General features: G+C 34.4%; 1 protein-coding gene across 1 annotated transcript in view; it reads left to right on the top strand.

Annotated features, from left to right (window-relative positions):
- Nucleotides 1–16,334, top strand: part of LOC142337915 (neuronal acetylcholine receptor subunit alpha-5-like) — a 33,815-nt gene that overhangs the window by 14,336 nt on the left and 3,145 nt on the right. The window contains exons 5-10 of the mRNA XM_075387550.1: nucleotides 65–184; nucleotides 1,013–1,229; nucleotides 8,750–8,951; nucleotides 10,871–10,977; nucleotides 11,249–11,353; nucleotides 11,730–12,048. Of these exons, the coding sequence (XP_075243665.1) occupies nucleotides 65–184; nucleotides 1,013–1,229; nucleotides 8,750–8,951; nucleotides 10,871–10,977; nucleotides 11,249–11,353; nucleotides 11,730–12,048 (1,070 nt within the window). The remainder of the gene's footprint in view (nucleotides 1–64; nucleotides 185–1,012; nucleotides 1,230–8,749; nucleotides 8,952–10,870; nucleotides 10,978–11,248; nucleotides 11,354–11,729; nucleotides 12,049–16,334) is intronic.

Genomic DNA, 16,334 nt, shown 5'->3' with positions numbered 1-16,334 from the left:
TTTTTGCTTGATGATTTATATTCTCTGGCAGCGAATGAATGAAAAATTGGCAACTGTGTTTTAGTGTTGGTGAGTTTGAGCCAATCAGAGAAGTGACTGTGCTTCCTCTGATGGTGTTCTCCAATGGAACTGTAGTCTGGAATCAACCTCTGGTCAAACAAGTCACGTGCAGAATGAATGTACTGTAAGTAAAAATATGGAAATTAGTTGTTTCAAGTTTTGACCCGTATATAGTAAAAAGTTGCTTGTAAAAATGATTGGTTCAAGTTTACCGGAATCATTTGTTTGTCGCTGGAGGCAATTGCGGTACAGCATATTTTATGTAAGTTATAAATTTTAACCTTTAATGAGGGTTTTAAGCGACGGAAATAGAGCGTCATTGAAACATGGACTTGAAAATTGTCCAATATTGATCAGTTATTAATCCAAGAAATGAAAAAAGAAAGCAAGTTTTCATCAGAATTTGATTACTGCACTAATCCAGCTGATTATTTTTTCAATGATATTCTAAAAATATCGACTATCTTGCGAGAATTCTTGTCAAAACCTGCTTTCATAGAAGATCCTCACAAAGTCTTCCAACTATATTTGAAGATTTTTCAGTTTGGTCGAAGATCATGCCAGAATCTGGCACGATCTAACAAGATAAATGGAACAGTTCGAACAGGGTTTTCATTTAATCATGTAACCTGGGTCGAGGAAAAATCGTACAAATATGCAAGATAAGCGGTGAAAAGCCGTTTTTTTCTCCGCAAATTTCGTACATAATTTTGCGGTGAATGCGGTGAAATTATGTAAGTTTACCGCTATAGTAAGCGGTGATCTTACAAAAAATCACCACAATTGACCGCTAATATATGTAATTTCACCGCTTAAAAGATAGACCCGGGTTACATGATTAAATAAAAACCCTGTTCGAACTGTTCCATTTATCTTGTCACATCGTGCCAGATTCCGGCATGATCTTTGATCTTTAAAGATACGAGATGCTAATGTATGTGAAATGATCTAGGCACTTTCCCTACGACACCCAGCTGTGTCACTTCATAGTTGGATCTTGGACCCACGGAGTGGACGAGATAGACGTGAAGATAGATGCGAACCAGATAGACAAGAGTAACTACATAGACCACAACCAGTGGGGGTGGCAGAGCAGTAGCGCCAAAAGAAGGGAACACAAGTTTGACAACGTTGGACAGTTCGCATACTTAGACTACACTATCAAGCTGGTTAGAACTAATATGCAGAAAAAGAACATTTTTACAAAGATTTGGGTAAATTGATTTATTGCTGTTGGTGGGTGCAAGGCGGGTGCAATCGCGACAAAGCTTTCATAATCAATGTTGGATATTTCGAAAATCTCGACGACACCATCAAGCTAGTTATCGTAAATAGCATCATATCATTGAAGAATTGGATTTAAAATCATATCAAAAATTGTTATTTTGTATCATATCGGATGATCTGCCGACTTGAGGATTTTCTTAATTTTTTTTTTTAGAAAAATGTTAATTTTGCGCTGAAAATGGCAAGAGAATTAGTGAAAGTTATCCGCGAAAGTATGCTGCTTCAGTGTTAATTCAGTGTAATCAATGTTGAGTTTCGATAACAATTCGTTCTAATTGTTTCGGCGATTTAGAACAAAATGCTAAATTCATGACATAACGTTTATAATCAATTTGTCAACAACCTTATCAATCTATTTAGTATTAATATGCCGAAAAGGAAAATTTTACAGAGGTTGAGTACAATAAGATATTACTGTTACAGAGGTTGAGTAAACTAAACTATCACATATAGGTAATGAATTCAGTATTTTGCTCTAAAAGGAAAAAAAAAACAAAAATTAGCTCAGATTGTTCGCAAAAATCAACACTGATTGCATTGACTTAACAGTAAGACAACATACTTTAGCTGATATTTCACAAAATGTTATTTTCGGCTTTTATACGGAGGCTATTAAATACCCAAAAAAACATTTTCAAACAGATTGTGTATATTAAATTATTGATAATTCATAAGATTGTGCGATATCAATAAGGTGACTGAATTAGAAACACAGCTTTTATGCGAGATAGTTCAAAAATTTTGTCTATATCATCACGCTAGTTTGTATTATTGTGTTACACAAGTTGAAAAGAACCTTTAAGAACAATTATTTCTATCGTTCAAGTTTTTATATATTTAATGTTAACTTTTAAATAATTAATGTGACTAAAATTATGATAATACTTTTCTAATCAATAATAGAGAGTTGGAATATTTGGACTCCACCTTCATGAGAGCACGAGAAAGATTGAATTCTTTAAGGTGCAAATTTTTGAACAAAATGTTTAATAACAACAAAAAAGACGGAGTTCGTGACATTATTTTCATATTTCGTCCACGTTTTTCTACTATTTCAATACATTAATCCGCAAAACAAACATTTTGTAGCAAAAAGTTTTCACTTGTGTCAGCAATTTTCAAGACCCTTCATTAGAGATCACAGTTTTAAAATTGTGTGGGCGACAATGACAGAATAGTCAATTTTCCAAAGTTTGTTCAAAAATGGAGATATTCGCCACTATCGTGCTTCAGTTCATCACAGACGCTCATTTACAGTTCATTCAGACAGTTTACATTTAAATGCTTTTTTTAAATACACTAAATCGTTTCGTGCACGTTAAGTTGAACCAATTCTCACAGTTTCCTTTACATAATTCTTTTCTTGTGAAGATAAAAGCAATTAATATAGATAACAGAACAGCTTTCAACTTCCCAACCTGCTAACTCTTGATGAATGGAAACAGCTAATTAAAGAAACTTCCAACAAACTTTATGTTGATTTTTCTATTAAGTTACATCGCACAGAATTATGTATTGAACAAGTTTACCGGGACTCAAAACCAAAATTGATGCTCATCCCTGCCTAGGAGGAGAACAAGACAACTTTGAGAAACACTCAGCATCCACCCGCAATGGTTTCGGTTTTTTGCAGGAACTGTTCAGATATTTCAAAAAGTGATTTCACGACTTTGCAAGAGAATTGTGTTTTGGTTAGTAGCATAATATCAAAACTGTATAACGATGCAAATTTTCCACTGGATGTTGCAATTCATGCCTATCGGCGCTCCTCAACGCTTGAAAAACTAAAAGTTGTTGACAAGTATGGATAAAAAAAACTAAAAACCCTGATTCTGCAGGATGGGACTAATAGCGTTTCAAGATTTTCCAGAATTAGTAAAGATTGGTTTGCTGATAATTAAAAACTGGTTGATAAACGCCTAGAAAAATTAACTCCCGATTCAATGGTGTTCTGTGGAATTTCTCTCTTTAGTGAGATACCTATGAACAGTGATAAAAAATGAAAAAAATGCAGTTTTTAATGATTTGCTAAACAGTATTCAAGGGAATGGTGATAATGCAATTGTAGTTTTTATTTTAAATGATTTTATTCGAAGTGTTCCAACCTACAATCCACGCATCACACACTTCAACAAACTGTACCAGGACAATGTGCATTTAAGTTGTTAGTTGGGGATACCATTCTTTAATAAAATATTGCTAGGATACCTATTAAAAACCTCCAATTGGCCTATTGACTTCAGTAAAGTAAGATCTAACGTTTCTTATAAAATGCAGAGTAAGTTCTCTAATTATCAGCCACGCTTTTTTTACACCCTCCTAACGACAACCAATCTTTTTTATCGTTATCGTCCATACTAATTGTTGTCAAACCTTGACATTTAGATGAAATAGATGGTGATATTTTGATTGTTTGTTCGATTGATTGGGCAGCAACGGTTTGACATCAATAACTCATTGCAATTTAGGTTATTAATTTTTGACGAGGCAAACAGTGGTTTTAACTTTTCCCACGCCACTTAGCCTCACTTACAATTTCAAAATGAAAAAATTGGATTTGTGTTTGATAAAATTTGGCCTGATGAAAGTTTTCGGCATCGTATGTTTTTCCTCAACTTGGCTCTTTTTCCTCTTAATTTTGATTTATTTAGGCTAAATGATGGGGATGTTGAAAGAAACCCAGGACCTTTGAAAACCTTAATCAGTATACAAACAAAATGTAAAAAATGTTCTATGGAACTGAAGAATATTCATGCTAACTGTCAAAGTATCCAAAAAACATCCACTGTTGAAGAGTTTACTCAACGATATTGGTCCAAATTGTATTTAGGGATTAACAGAAACTTGGTTGACCAGTGCTGATAGTAATAGGTTTTGTAACCCTAATCCCCATCAATTTGATATCCATAGATGTGACCACAGAATAAAAAAGGAGGAGGAATATTATTAGTACCAAGAATTTGCGGTTCGAAAATCAGGAATGACTTTAACAACTTGTCCAAAATTTTTGAAAGTCTTTGGTTTGAATGAAAATTGTCCTCTCACAAAAGTATCATGATTAATATTTCATACAAACCATCTAGTCAATTTTGTTCAGAGTTCTTGGATGAATTGGTTTCATGCATTGATAATCCTTCCAATGAAAATAAATCAATGTCCCTAATAGAAGGTTACAACCTTAACTACTTGAACAACGAAGAAAAATAGAAACTGGATACAAATATTCTACCTTACGACTTGCACTTGATGAATTTAAGAAATGCAACCAGAGAGGTAGCTGCAATTTAATAGATTATATCATTACTGTTAAGGGGCTATAAGGAAATACTATTATGTATTCGACTCTCCTAAAAAGCGATCATCTAGGGCAAGTTCTGCTCACTGATTTCACGCTGACACAGAAACAAAAACCACTCAAGAAAGGGATAATTGGTAAGCGTAATTACGATCCCTTTAAACTGAGAATTTCTCTAACTTAGGTTAACTGGCGCCTCATCTATGCATCTAGTGATGTCAAAGATATGTTCAAACTTTTCGAAAGTCTGATTGCAAAAGTAATCAGATTACGTTTAGCTATCAGAAAATTTTTTATAAGAAACAACAAACCTAATTTTTCACTTGCAGATAAGTTTGTCTCAATCACTACAAAATGCCTCAAAGAGAAAAAGAACGAATTTTTACTAGCAGAGAAAATTGATAGGTTCCCAAAAATTAAAAGATCTGACGAGTAACGAGCATCTGAAAGATTATGAACGCTTTAAAACACAATTGATTGTGTCTGCTAACAGCTCAAGGAAACCAAGGAATCTGATCAATGAAGTCAGAAATACATCCAGAACTTTAAAGATTCCTCTCATAGAGAAGTCGATTCCATGATGTAAAAACTGAGAGCAAAAATTGCGAATTTGCTGAACTAAAAGTTCAGTAAAATTGGTGAATATCTTTCCAATAAACCAATCATTAAGCAAAATTTTCAACAGGTCAACCCTAATATGTTCTCGTTTCGTTTCTTTACCACATTTGAATGTCGTAAAGCTCTCAACACCCTCATTATAACCAAACCATTGGGTCCTTCAACTATCCCAGCTTGGGCATTAATAGATGGTGCTAAATTTTAGAAGAGCCGATATGTTTTCTTATTAACGGATTTCTTAAAGAACACAGATTTCCCTCTCAACTGAGGTTGGCAAATATTACGTCTATCAACAAAAAAGGAGACACTGAAAATCCGCTAAATTATCGGCCTATTTCTGAAGCTCCAGCTTTGTCAAAAGTCCTTGAGATATTAATCGAAGATCAAATTGAGGAACACCTAACAAAATACAACCTGCTATCAAAAGCACACTGTGGATTCAAGAAAAATTTTTCAATAATTGATGCTCTTGTTTATCTGACAGAAACTGTAAGACAGAAACTTGATGAAAAAAAGTAGTCACTGCAGCGTTTTTAGATTTGTCAAAAGCATTTGATTCAACTGACAACTCGCTTTTACTAGAAAAACTTAAACATCTTGGTTTCTGCTGTTCGGCTGTCCTTTTCATTAAGAGTTATCTCGGTAACCGACATCAACGAGTAGTGATATCAGAAGCTGAATCTGACTGCCTGGAGATCAGGCAAGGAGTTTAATAGGGCACCACTTCTTTTCAATCTATTTGTAATTGATTTACCAAATTTCATCATCTGCAGTTTGATCCAACACGCAGACGATGCAGTTTTTTATATTTTTGGCAACTAATAACGATTACAAGCTAAATTTAGAGAAACCAATTTCCTCTCTTGTTGACTATTTTTCATATCATTCTTTAAAACTGAATTCAGAAAAAACAGAGTCCATTGTCTTTGGCACTTCATCCGCAGCAGAGTCTATTAAAGAAGACAACCATACAATACAAAGAAGTTTAGAAAGTGAAATATCTCGAATTGATTTTGGACAAAAAACTGTTGTACCACCAACAAGATAACAAAACATTCAGAGTGATGGCGCAAGGGATAAAAACACTTTATGTCTTCAGAATCGTCGTACAATACCATTTGCGCGAAATTCTACTGAATTCTCTTGTAATTAGTCCTCTCCAGCTCTGAGCTGTTTTGATTTCTTCCAATTCGAAAATCTTGTGACAAACTTGGAAAAGCAACTCAATTGGGCAGTAAAAGTCTGTTACTTTCATCGATTTAACATTTTTTTCACTTAGTGTTAAATTAGATAATTATATACTGCGAATTAAACGGTTGCTTGAATACAGAACAGCACTGTATGTCAATCAACTCTTGACATATAAGAAACCTGACTTCCAGAGAATAACAGGACTTAGCTTGCCAACTTATAAGTTTTACAGATATTCAAGAACCAAAACCATTTTCCTTGAAGAGAGGTCAAAACGTCATGAATGGACAAAGGGGTCATCAGAAGAGGCTTATCATTTAAAAATTTTATTGAAAAAAGCTTACAAAGGAATGAATCAAACAGGCGGTTAAAAAAGTCTTCAGGAACTACTTTTTCCAACCATTTCAGGAGGACCCAATGAGAAACATTGTCGGCAAGGTTCCTTGGCAGACTTTTATGTTTAACTAACGCTTCATTTGTGAGTTTGTACACTCACATGTGAGCTTAGAATTTGTCTCTTCTACTTAGGGAAGAAAAAATCTTTTATCTGTTACTTATAATTTATGTTTTATCTTTACGCTGCCATTTGTGATCTTTTTAGGTTCCTTGACCTATTTATATTGTTTATACTGACAACCTATTTATAAAATAAGATGTCTCTAATAGATTAAACGTGAAAAATAGTGATAAAACTTCATCACTCTTGTCTATCTTCATCTTAAAATTTGTTGACGACTAAAATGTCCACGATATGTAACAAGGGGTCAATTAGATTGAAAAGAGAAATTTATTAGTTGGAAAAGTTGATTAAATGTGCGTGAAAGGTGCTTTAATTGATGCGTAAGCGTAATTCAAGATTAACAAAAACTGTAAAAATTGTGTCAAATGGTTGCGTTATTTGTAACCATGAGTACTGAAATCTTGCTACTTTTGTTCAAAGATAACGTATGATTTTTCACGACAAGGGTTATTGGCAAAAGTGAGAAATTGTGACAAGATATTTTCAAGCTCGGAACCTGTATGACTTCGAAAAGTTCACCAGCTCTTTTACCATCGCCAATAAGACATAGATTACTGTTGAATTTTATGCTGCTGAATGTCCTTTTTTACTTCTCCACAAGTCACTACAAGGAAATCATAGATGACCAAACCAGGCAATCAAAAAATGATTTTACATGATGCAACCAGAGTAACGAGCTTCACTGTGCTATAAGTATTGGGTACTTTCGCATTATTTTAAGACATAGTTTCCTCTCTAGAAATGAAGCAGCCAGTTCTAAGAGTTCTCAAATTTTTGCTTAACAAAATACTTTATCTTTAAACTGACCCAGGTTTGTGCTTTCCCAGTCAAAATTGGACGGTTATCTTGCAAGAATCTTGCAAGATCTTGCAAGATAACCGTCCGATTGACAAGAGTTTTGCAAGATAACCGTCCATCTTGTAAGACTCTTGCAAGATAACCATCCAATTTGCAAGAGTATTGCAAGATAACGGTCCTTATTCTAAGACACTTCAAAGATTTTTAGCTGTGTGCTACCTTCAGTAGGAGTGCAGTTCAGCTATAGAACGTTTTACAAATGGATCGGAATGCTGACAAAAGTGACCATTTTCGATTTTCACCATGTACACACTTAATTAACAAAAAACTTTATTTTATTGCTACGGAAAACGTAATATCACCTTTTTTGCCTCCCTTGAGTGAATAGTCAAACCAAACGTCCAGCCGTTAATTAGTTTCTATGGTATTTGAAGCCTTTTTTGATTCAGTGAGAATGGAGTCAGTGAAAAAGTCTTATTTCGCCATGTACATATTCAATCAGTAAAAACGTTGTTTTATCGCTACGTGAATTCGCGTAATATATCTATTTCTCTTGTTTTTGTCGCTAATAAATCTAGAAAGGGATGCGGTAGTTTCACGAAATTATACTAAGTTTTTGATGTTCTCAAATTTCTGTCTGTTCAAGAAAATTTCTGTGGTAAAAAATCAGTATTGAACTTTTTATGCTTGAATTTCTTGTTACAAACAATGGAATTGTTTTTGTGGAAATGAAATATGATAGTTGGTCGAAGTTAATATAATGCTATAAATGTCATTGATTCAGATTAACAAGTCATCGTAACCTATTTATTGTTAATCTTTTTCGTCAATGATACTAGACCGAAATAAATTGTTTAAGCAAACGTCATTTGATTACTAAAATTATTTAAGCTCTTTTTACGCTGATTTCTGTCAATATTCAATGCAAATATTCGCAAATTTTATCTTGTTAAAAACTGTAGGAATGATTGCTTTTGTAGAAACGGAAGAGTCAGTTCTACGAGATGAACTTAGTAGTGCCTACTGGACTGATCAGTGGACTGGCATTTGTGGCATTCCTGCTTCCCAGTGACAGTGGGGAGAAGGTGGGATTCGGGATCACTGTCTTCCTCTCCCTCTGTGTCAATCTCCTCATCATCTCAGAGTTCATACCTGCATCCTCAAAGTCATTCCCTATTATTGGTTAGCTTCCTCGTCTCTTCATCCTCTGAAAAAAGATTCAGAGAAAATCATTAAAGCCACGAGCGCAATTCTAAGTGCCAGAATGAACCACCACTAAATTTGTAAAGTTTTGTGAAGATGAACTCTCGGCTGACTTCAGTTTCTGGTTGACCATAGCCTGACCAATCTTGGCTGCAATGGGTATCCCGTAAAATTTTTAAACGCAAAAAGTGACCATAGTAACCGAAACTATCAATGTTCCTCTTATGAAGAAGAACAGCTTAAAAAGTGAGTTTTAAAAAGAACAGGGCATTTGATAGCAAGCTGTTGTGACCGAATGCTGTTCCACTGCGATTAAACAGACACCAATATAAACATATCACTATTAAGTTCATTATTCTTTGGTCCAACTACAGGCATATTTTGATCATATCACTTTTGATCCCATAGACGATTTGTATAATTTTAATACCTGCTTCTGAAGACATCAGCGTTGATATCGTTCAAAATTTCCTACACTTTGTCTTCTAAAATGTCCCAAAAAGCTGTTTATTTCCGTATTTGTCGATTTGAAATGGCCTACAAATTTTCATTTGGATTCAGATCTGGACTACGTTTCTGAGAAATTGTTGGCCAACTTTATTTGATTGACAATATTTTTTCCTTGTTAAAAACAGAGGCTTTCATTGAAATTTATAAAAACTTCCAAGTATACTTTTGAAGGTGCCCTGAACTTAATGCTTTCCGACAACGTTTGTATACAAGCTGTGCGGTTAACGCAAAGTAATCCGAAGTAAAAGCAGGTCAAATTTTGGAGTAATCCATCAGAACTACATTGTTACCTGATACAATCAGAACAGCTTATAGTATTTGCAATTTATGATGTATTCCAGTTCACCAAAGAAACAAAATGATGTCATTTTCAAGATCTAGTGAATTCGGGCCCTAGGAGACCACTGTTCATGGTCATAAATCTCATCGGCTGTGAGATGTGATCCAGAAACCACGGTCTAGTTATCATGGTGAAGCGCCTACCGGCCAGCCAGTTTCAAATTGTTGTACGACTATCTCATTTTTTTCTGCGGTAAAATAATAGAGCAATTAAACCCTCTTTTCTGTGAGAACGAGAATGAAATCTCGTGTAAAAGTTTAAAATTCCCCGCTATTTTTCGCAATTCAGCGCAAATTAAACTTACTGCTCAAATATAACTCGTAACGAGCACAAATTGTGCTGTATGAAAGTTTTTGGTACCACAGTGAATCTTAATTACTGTTAAATGTTTGTTAGTGAGCATTTTTCACGTTGGCCGATAAAAAAAGTATAGTGTAAACTCTTCTTAAAACTATGTTTAGGGTTCGCACTTGTAAATTAAGAGGGCGGTTTGTTTCATTATATCGTCGCTTTTCTTAAAAGAATCAGAGAATTAAAGCCCCATTTTGCTATTATTCTTATTTAATTATTTTTGTTTCGAGTTTCGAGGAAGCTACTTATTTTAAAACTTTTGGATGTTCTCCGCGACTTTATGTCTGCATCCCGCGAATTTTCTGCCTATTAAACCAGACAGTTTAAAAAATGCGACACAAGAACGGGTCGATGAAATCACATTGCGGAAATTGTAGACTCTACAACTCCGTAATAAATATTAAAGCTGTTTCCTTCCTCGAAAAAAAATCTTCCATTATTAAATTGGCTAGAATTTCATGTTATTGTTAGTCTGAGACGCACCTGACGCACCCCCAGACGCACCTGTTGTATTTCCATATAATTATTTACTCTGTAAAGACACTTGTTCTGTAGCTGGGAGCACGAACGGAAAAGATGCAACTACTGTTTATGCAAAAATGCGAATTAGCTTGTTCTCACACTGTAATAATAAAAATTTTGTCCAACTTCTACTTTGTGAAAGGACTTGGCCCATTTTGTTGTTGTTGTGTTTTAGGGAAGTACTACTTATTGTGTATTGTGATAGTGGCTCTTTCTCTCATCATTACGACCCTAGTTCTAACACTACACCACCACGCAACTGTAAAACCAGTCCCAGAAAAGGTAATAACAAACAATATTTCATGCTTCAACCGTTTTGTTGGACATTAGGCTTGTGACACATAATCTGCAGAAATTGCGCTGTTTATTGATAGCCGGATTTCAATAGGTTCTCAAAAAGAATCATGGAAAAATTGAAACATTGGAATCATTGAGACCTCATCATGCAAATCTTTTTCTTTATAATAGAAAGAAAATTTTAGCTCCCATCAACTTTCCAAAATATAAACCCTCTATTTGATAGTGAAAAGAGAAACCCTCTTGTCTCGTTTAGATAGCGCGTATCTTCTTTGATATAATTGGACCTCGAATCGGATTCCCCTCTCGTATGCTGAAAAGACGCAATGAGAGACAACTCACGCAGGAACAAATTGATCAGGTATGTGTACAACATGATCAAAAACTGCTCTGTTAATAAACAAAGTTGGTGGCGTGTAACATTTTCAAATTTCGCCAGTTCGACAAAGTTGCGCGCGCACCAATTTTGCGATGCAGTATACTAACTCCATTGCTTTTATAAAAAGAAAATTAAAAAAAATTGATCGTTTTCTGCTTCTAAAATTTTGGGAGGCCTTTGCAAGATCTGGCTAATCTCAATCGTCCATGTGAGTCTGGACATGATTTTATATGATCTTGAAAAAATGACTTCTTGTAGCACATATCTTTGTAGCTTCTTGTATAAAGATATTACTTACATACTCTGAAGATTTAAGCAAGGATTCTATCAGGACCTGATCAAAATTATGATTTTTCAGGAAGCCGAGGATGAAGACAACAAACTCACCCAACTAATTGATGAAATCATGCAGCAATACTCATCAGCCTCAACCTCAGCCCAACCAGCCACAACAACAACAACAACAAACAACACAAACACAACCTCAGCTGACGTCGAGTCAATGCCCAATACGGCAAACGGCGCAACATCCCCAGCCGCCTCAACCCCGGCTACCCCCTCCCTTCACCACCTATCACACAAACCGTCCGGCGCTGTGGACCCAGAGAAGGCCAGAATGCTTCTGAAGGGACTCAAAAAAGTCTCATCCGTCTCTGCCAAGAGTCTAATCACACCAGGTATGTTTAATGACGCGCTTAAAACACTCACGTGCACAATTTAAACTGCCGAAAGTCTGCAGTGCCAGAAGTTAAAATGCCAGAAGTTGCTACTTAGCCGGAAGTTGAATTTCGTTGATTTTCCTCATTTTAAAACGTGCGCGTTTCGTGTTTTAAGCATGGTTACGTGACTCTGCAGAGTCACTTCGAAATTTTGACTTTATTTCTCAAACCTCTTCGAGGTTCTCGATAAACGCCAGAAGTTCTCAGTAACTTCGAGCAGAGTCACACAACCATTACTTCAAATTTTGAAAAACCGAAGTGTGATTGCAGAAGTTCCACTGGTTCCACTGGATGAGGTTCCACGTCAAAATGACCACTGATCATACGGTCTCGTGTATATTGACTAAACAGAGAGTCTTATACTGAATTGAGTTAATTCCGATCAGACTCAATCGTGGCCATCGACCAGATTTTTTTGAAAATCTGACCCAAATTTCCCCATACCATTAAATTGGGCATGCATAAATTGCTCTGCTACATTTATATTTGGGGCTTTTAGCCCAACTCATCGGGCAAAAAAAATTATTATCTGTTTTTATTATCAGATTTAGGTTATCTCGAAGTTACCTTCTACCGGACAATTATGCATTTATGATTTGATCGTAAAGCTTTTAAATGACCGCTTTAAATGAGGTCGAGCTGGGCACCATCAGAGATAATTTCGTCGTTTAATACCTAACGAAAATTTCCAGTGTTCTATTTTTGTTCCGACCCCACTTGTGGGGGAAGGAACTATATACTCAAATGGGTTTTTTTTTTTGTTCAGTGAATTTTGGCCGATCGATATATTCGTCGTAGAGAAATGTGAGTGGTATCATTAAAAAGCTGGTCCAGCGTAGAATTCAAAAGTAAAAAGATTTTTTTGAATTTCGTTTTTTTCGAGGAGTTATCGAGGATTGAAGTTTTGTGTGAACAATGGGATCTTTAGCATGATTGTTCACTTTTAGTACAATTTTCTTCAAACTAAGATCTTTTTTACGAAAACATTAATTCAAATTTCTATAAAAAGAATAAATTTTGAGTTCGTAAAAGTTAAATGCAAGGCGATAGAAAGACTAGTTCTGGTCTCATAGGGAAGTTCACTATCAAAAAAAAATCGAACTCTAATTGAGAGCCCTTTTTTTAATAAAACTTTTCTCTTTTTTGCTTTTTTAAGTCACCTAGAGACAAGTCACATTTTATATCGACGTTCTATTAATGACAAAACTCCTTTATAGTCGAATGAAGCGCAATGAACAAAAAACGTCGTTTTCAAAGAATTGCTCATGTTTTTTTTTGGCTTCGATTCTGAGTTTTCGTAATTTTGAATGAAATTTTGAATTTCTTTTTGAAGTTTTACTATTTTTTTTGGAGTCCTATGGTAGGGATTCATTGACTAACAGTGCAATATATTCCATAATGAGCATTAAGTGAACATGTCTATTTCATTGAGGGGGCGGCTAATGGCTGTTAAGACTTAAAAAATAATTTTTCGAATTTTTTTTTGAATATTAAAGAATCATAATCTTATTATAGTGAATTGTAAGTCAGTCCAGGGGTGAGAGCACCCTCTTCCTTCCTACTGCAACTAAAATTAAACTGGTTAGCGGTTTTATCTTCTATCTATTGGTTATATGACTTCAATGACAAAAAATTTCAATTTTTTAAAATTTTTTTGGATTTTTACGTATTATTGGTTACTTTTGAAATCTTATCACATTATCCAAATATTGACAGTTCCCATTAGCTTAAAAACGATGTTCTGTGGATGACCAATAAAAATTTTAAACAAAAATTTATGGTTTAAATGACTTCGACACGTTCTTCTTGCACTTTTCTACTGATTTTTTGGTTTTCTCCTGTTTTTTTTTGTTGTTTTAATAGTCATTATACTTACTGTGATCTCATAATGAATACCTATGCATGACTAACATAAATGTACTGCCACCGGGGCATCTTTGAGCGTTTTTATTGACTTCCGTTGAAAGCTATTGAATTTAATGTCTGTTAAAATAAAAATCATTTTTCGAAAATTTTATTTGAACAATAACAATTCCTAAATTTTTCTTGAACTGTTAGTGAGTTTCAGTATTGACTGGACCCACTTGCTTTTTACTGCAACTAAAAATATTCTGTTTAGCTGTTTTATCTTCTAGCTATCGGTTATATGACTTCAATGACAAAGATTTCAATTTTTTTAAATTTTTTTTTTTGGATTTTTTGAATTATTGGTCACTTTTGAACTCTTTATCACATTATCCAAAGATTATTGTAATCCAATTGGCTTAGAGAGGACGTTCAGTGGATCACAGAGAAAGTTTTCAGAGAATAGCTAATGGTTTAATTGTCTTCGACACTTTCTTCTCGCATTTTTCTACTGAATTTTAGTTTTTGCTGTTTTTGTTATTGTTTTCTGTCATAAGACTTATTGTGATGTCTTTTTAACTATCTATGCATGACAGACATCATTTTCCTCCCTATGGGTTATATCTGAGCATCGTCATTGAGCTCCGATGAAAGATTGAGTTTACTGGCTGTTAAGGGTTTAAAAATAATTTTTCGAAACTTTTTTGAAATTCAACCATTCCTAATTTTTTTTCGTGAATACTCTTGGTCATTGTTGGTTCTAACAGAATCCATTTCCGTTCTACTATAGCCAAAATTAATCTGGTTAGCGGTTTTATCTTCTACCTATTAGTTTTAAAACATCAATGCCACGAGAATTCATATTTTTTTTGGGTACTTTATTTTGTTTTTCGATCCTTTTGAAATCTTATCACATCATCTTACTGCTGAGAGTCCCTATTGGTTTAGGGAAGAAGTTCAACGGATCATAAATAAAGTTTTCAGGGAAGAGCTTATGATTTGAGTTGCTTCGACATTTTCTTCAGGCACTTTTCTACTGAATTTGTGGTTTTTGCCTCTCTCTGTTGTTGTTTTCATAGTCATTAACTTGTTGTAAGGTCTTATTGATGAAATACGATTGGCAAAAAAACTTATTGTCCCCTCGAGGCATCATTTATTGTATATACTGGCTTCCGTTGAAGGCTAATGAATTTAATGGCGTTGATAATACGTGTTTTCCCGCAATTTTCGTGCGTCTAATGTATTTGTTTATATTTGTTGATTTTTTGAAATTATATTGATAAAAAAGGTTTTCCCATTGCTCCTGAAAAATTAATTTAAAATTGAAGAGTGTTTAGTGAAAAGTTCATTTTTTTAATGCCTTCGACCCTTTTGTCGCTCAATTTTTTTTCCTGAATTCGCTGTTTTTGTTCTTTAGGTAGCCGTAAATTGCTCACAGATCTCATAGGCTTGTAATTGAGGACTGAATGAATGATGTTGCTCGAAACATTCAGTATATAGCGAATAGGTTCCTTTCGTCAAATTTAACTTCTGTTCATCAATCAGATGTCCCATCGAATTTCGTGTATTTCAAGAAATAACATATATATTGATATTATGTGCCACTGTTGTTTCGTTTTTCTGAACGTTTATTGAATGGCCATTTTTTGCGTTTCTTTTTCTCTTCCTTCAGAACAATCGCGTAATAACAGATCCCAATGGTTTTTAAATGTGGCCCAAGTAAACTTATTTAATCTTTCAGTATAAATCCTTCAACTGAAATAGCAGAAATAACAACTGAATTAAAAATACATATTCAGATGATAGGTATTGATTTTAATGGCAGCAAAGGTTTGTGTTTTCGCAAATCGTTTGTAATTTTTTGAGTTTCTCTTTAGTTTGTTTCTATGGCATAGTCTGACCACAGACGGGTGCTTTTGGTTTTGTAATGACTTTTTAGTAATTTATCAAGGATTTTATTAAAAACCAATGTTTTTTAAGATTTTTGAATTTTCTTGGTGCAAAAAATGTTGATTAATTTTTAAGTTTCGCCTCACTGTTCGTTCTTTTTGTCGGCTTGTTACCTAGTCTCGTTAAGAAAACTTTTCATCTGCTGTATAGTTAGTAAAAGGTAAACTTGTGTAGTTAAGGTTTTATCTGACTGCATTTTGACGTTGTTACCAGGTGCTTTTAAATTTAGATATTCATTTTTTGCCGCCAAAATTTTGTTGGTGCTATTTTTTTTCTAGTCTCTTCAATGTCAGGTCACGTTGGTGCTGTAATGAAGCATGGCATTAGTAATTCAATTAGTAGATAGAATGTGTAACGATTGTTTTAAACTCAAACATCTATTTTTGTTATCTCTTGATTTGGTTGACATTTTAGTCAAAAATGTAGATGAGCTCGGGTCGGAACATCAT

This window comes from Convolutriloba macropyga, chromosome 4, assembly GCF_964194025.1.
Source record: "Convolutriloba macropyga chromosome 4, txConMacr16.3, whole genome shotgun sequence".
In the NCBI taxonomy this organism is placed as follows: Eukaryota; Metazoa; Xenacoelomorpha; order Acoela; family Convolutidae; genus Convolutriloba; species Convolutriloba macropyga.
The sequence above is the reverse complement of the archived record's forward strand: the minus strand, read 5'-3'. Positions and strand labels throughout refer to the sequence as shown.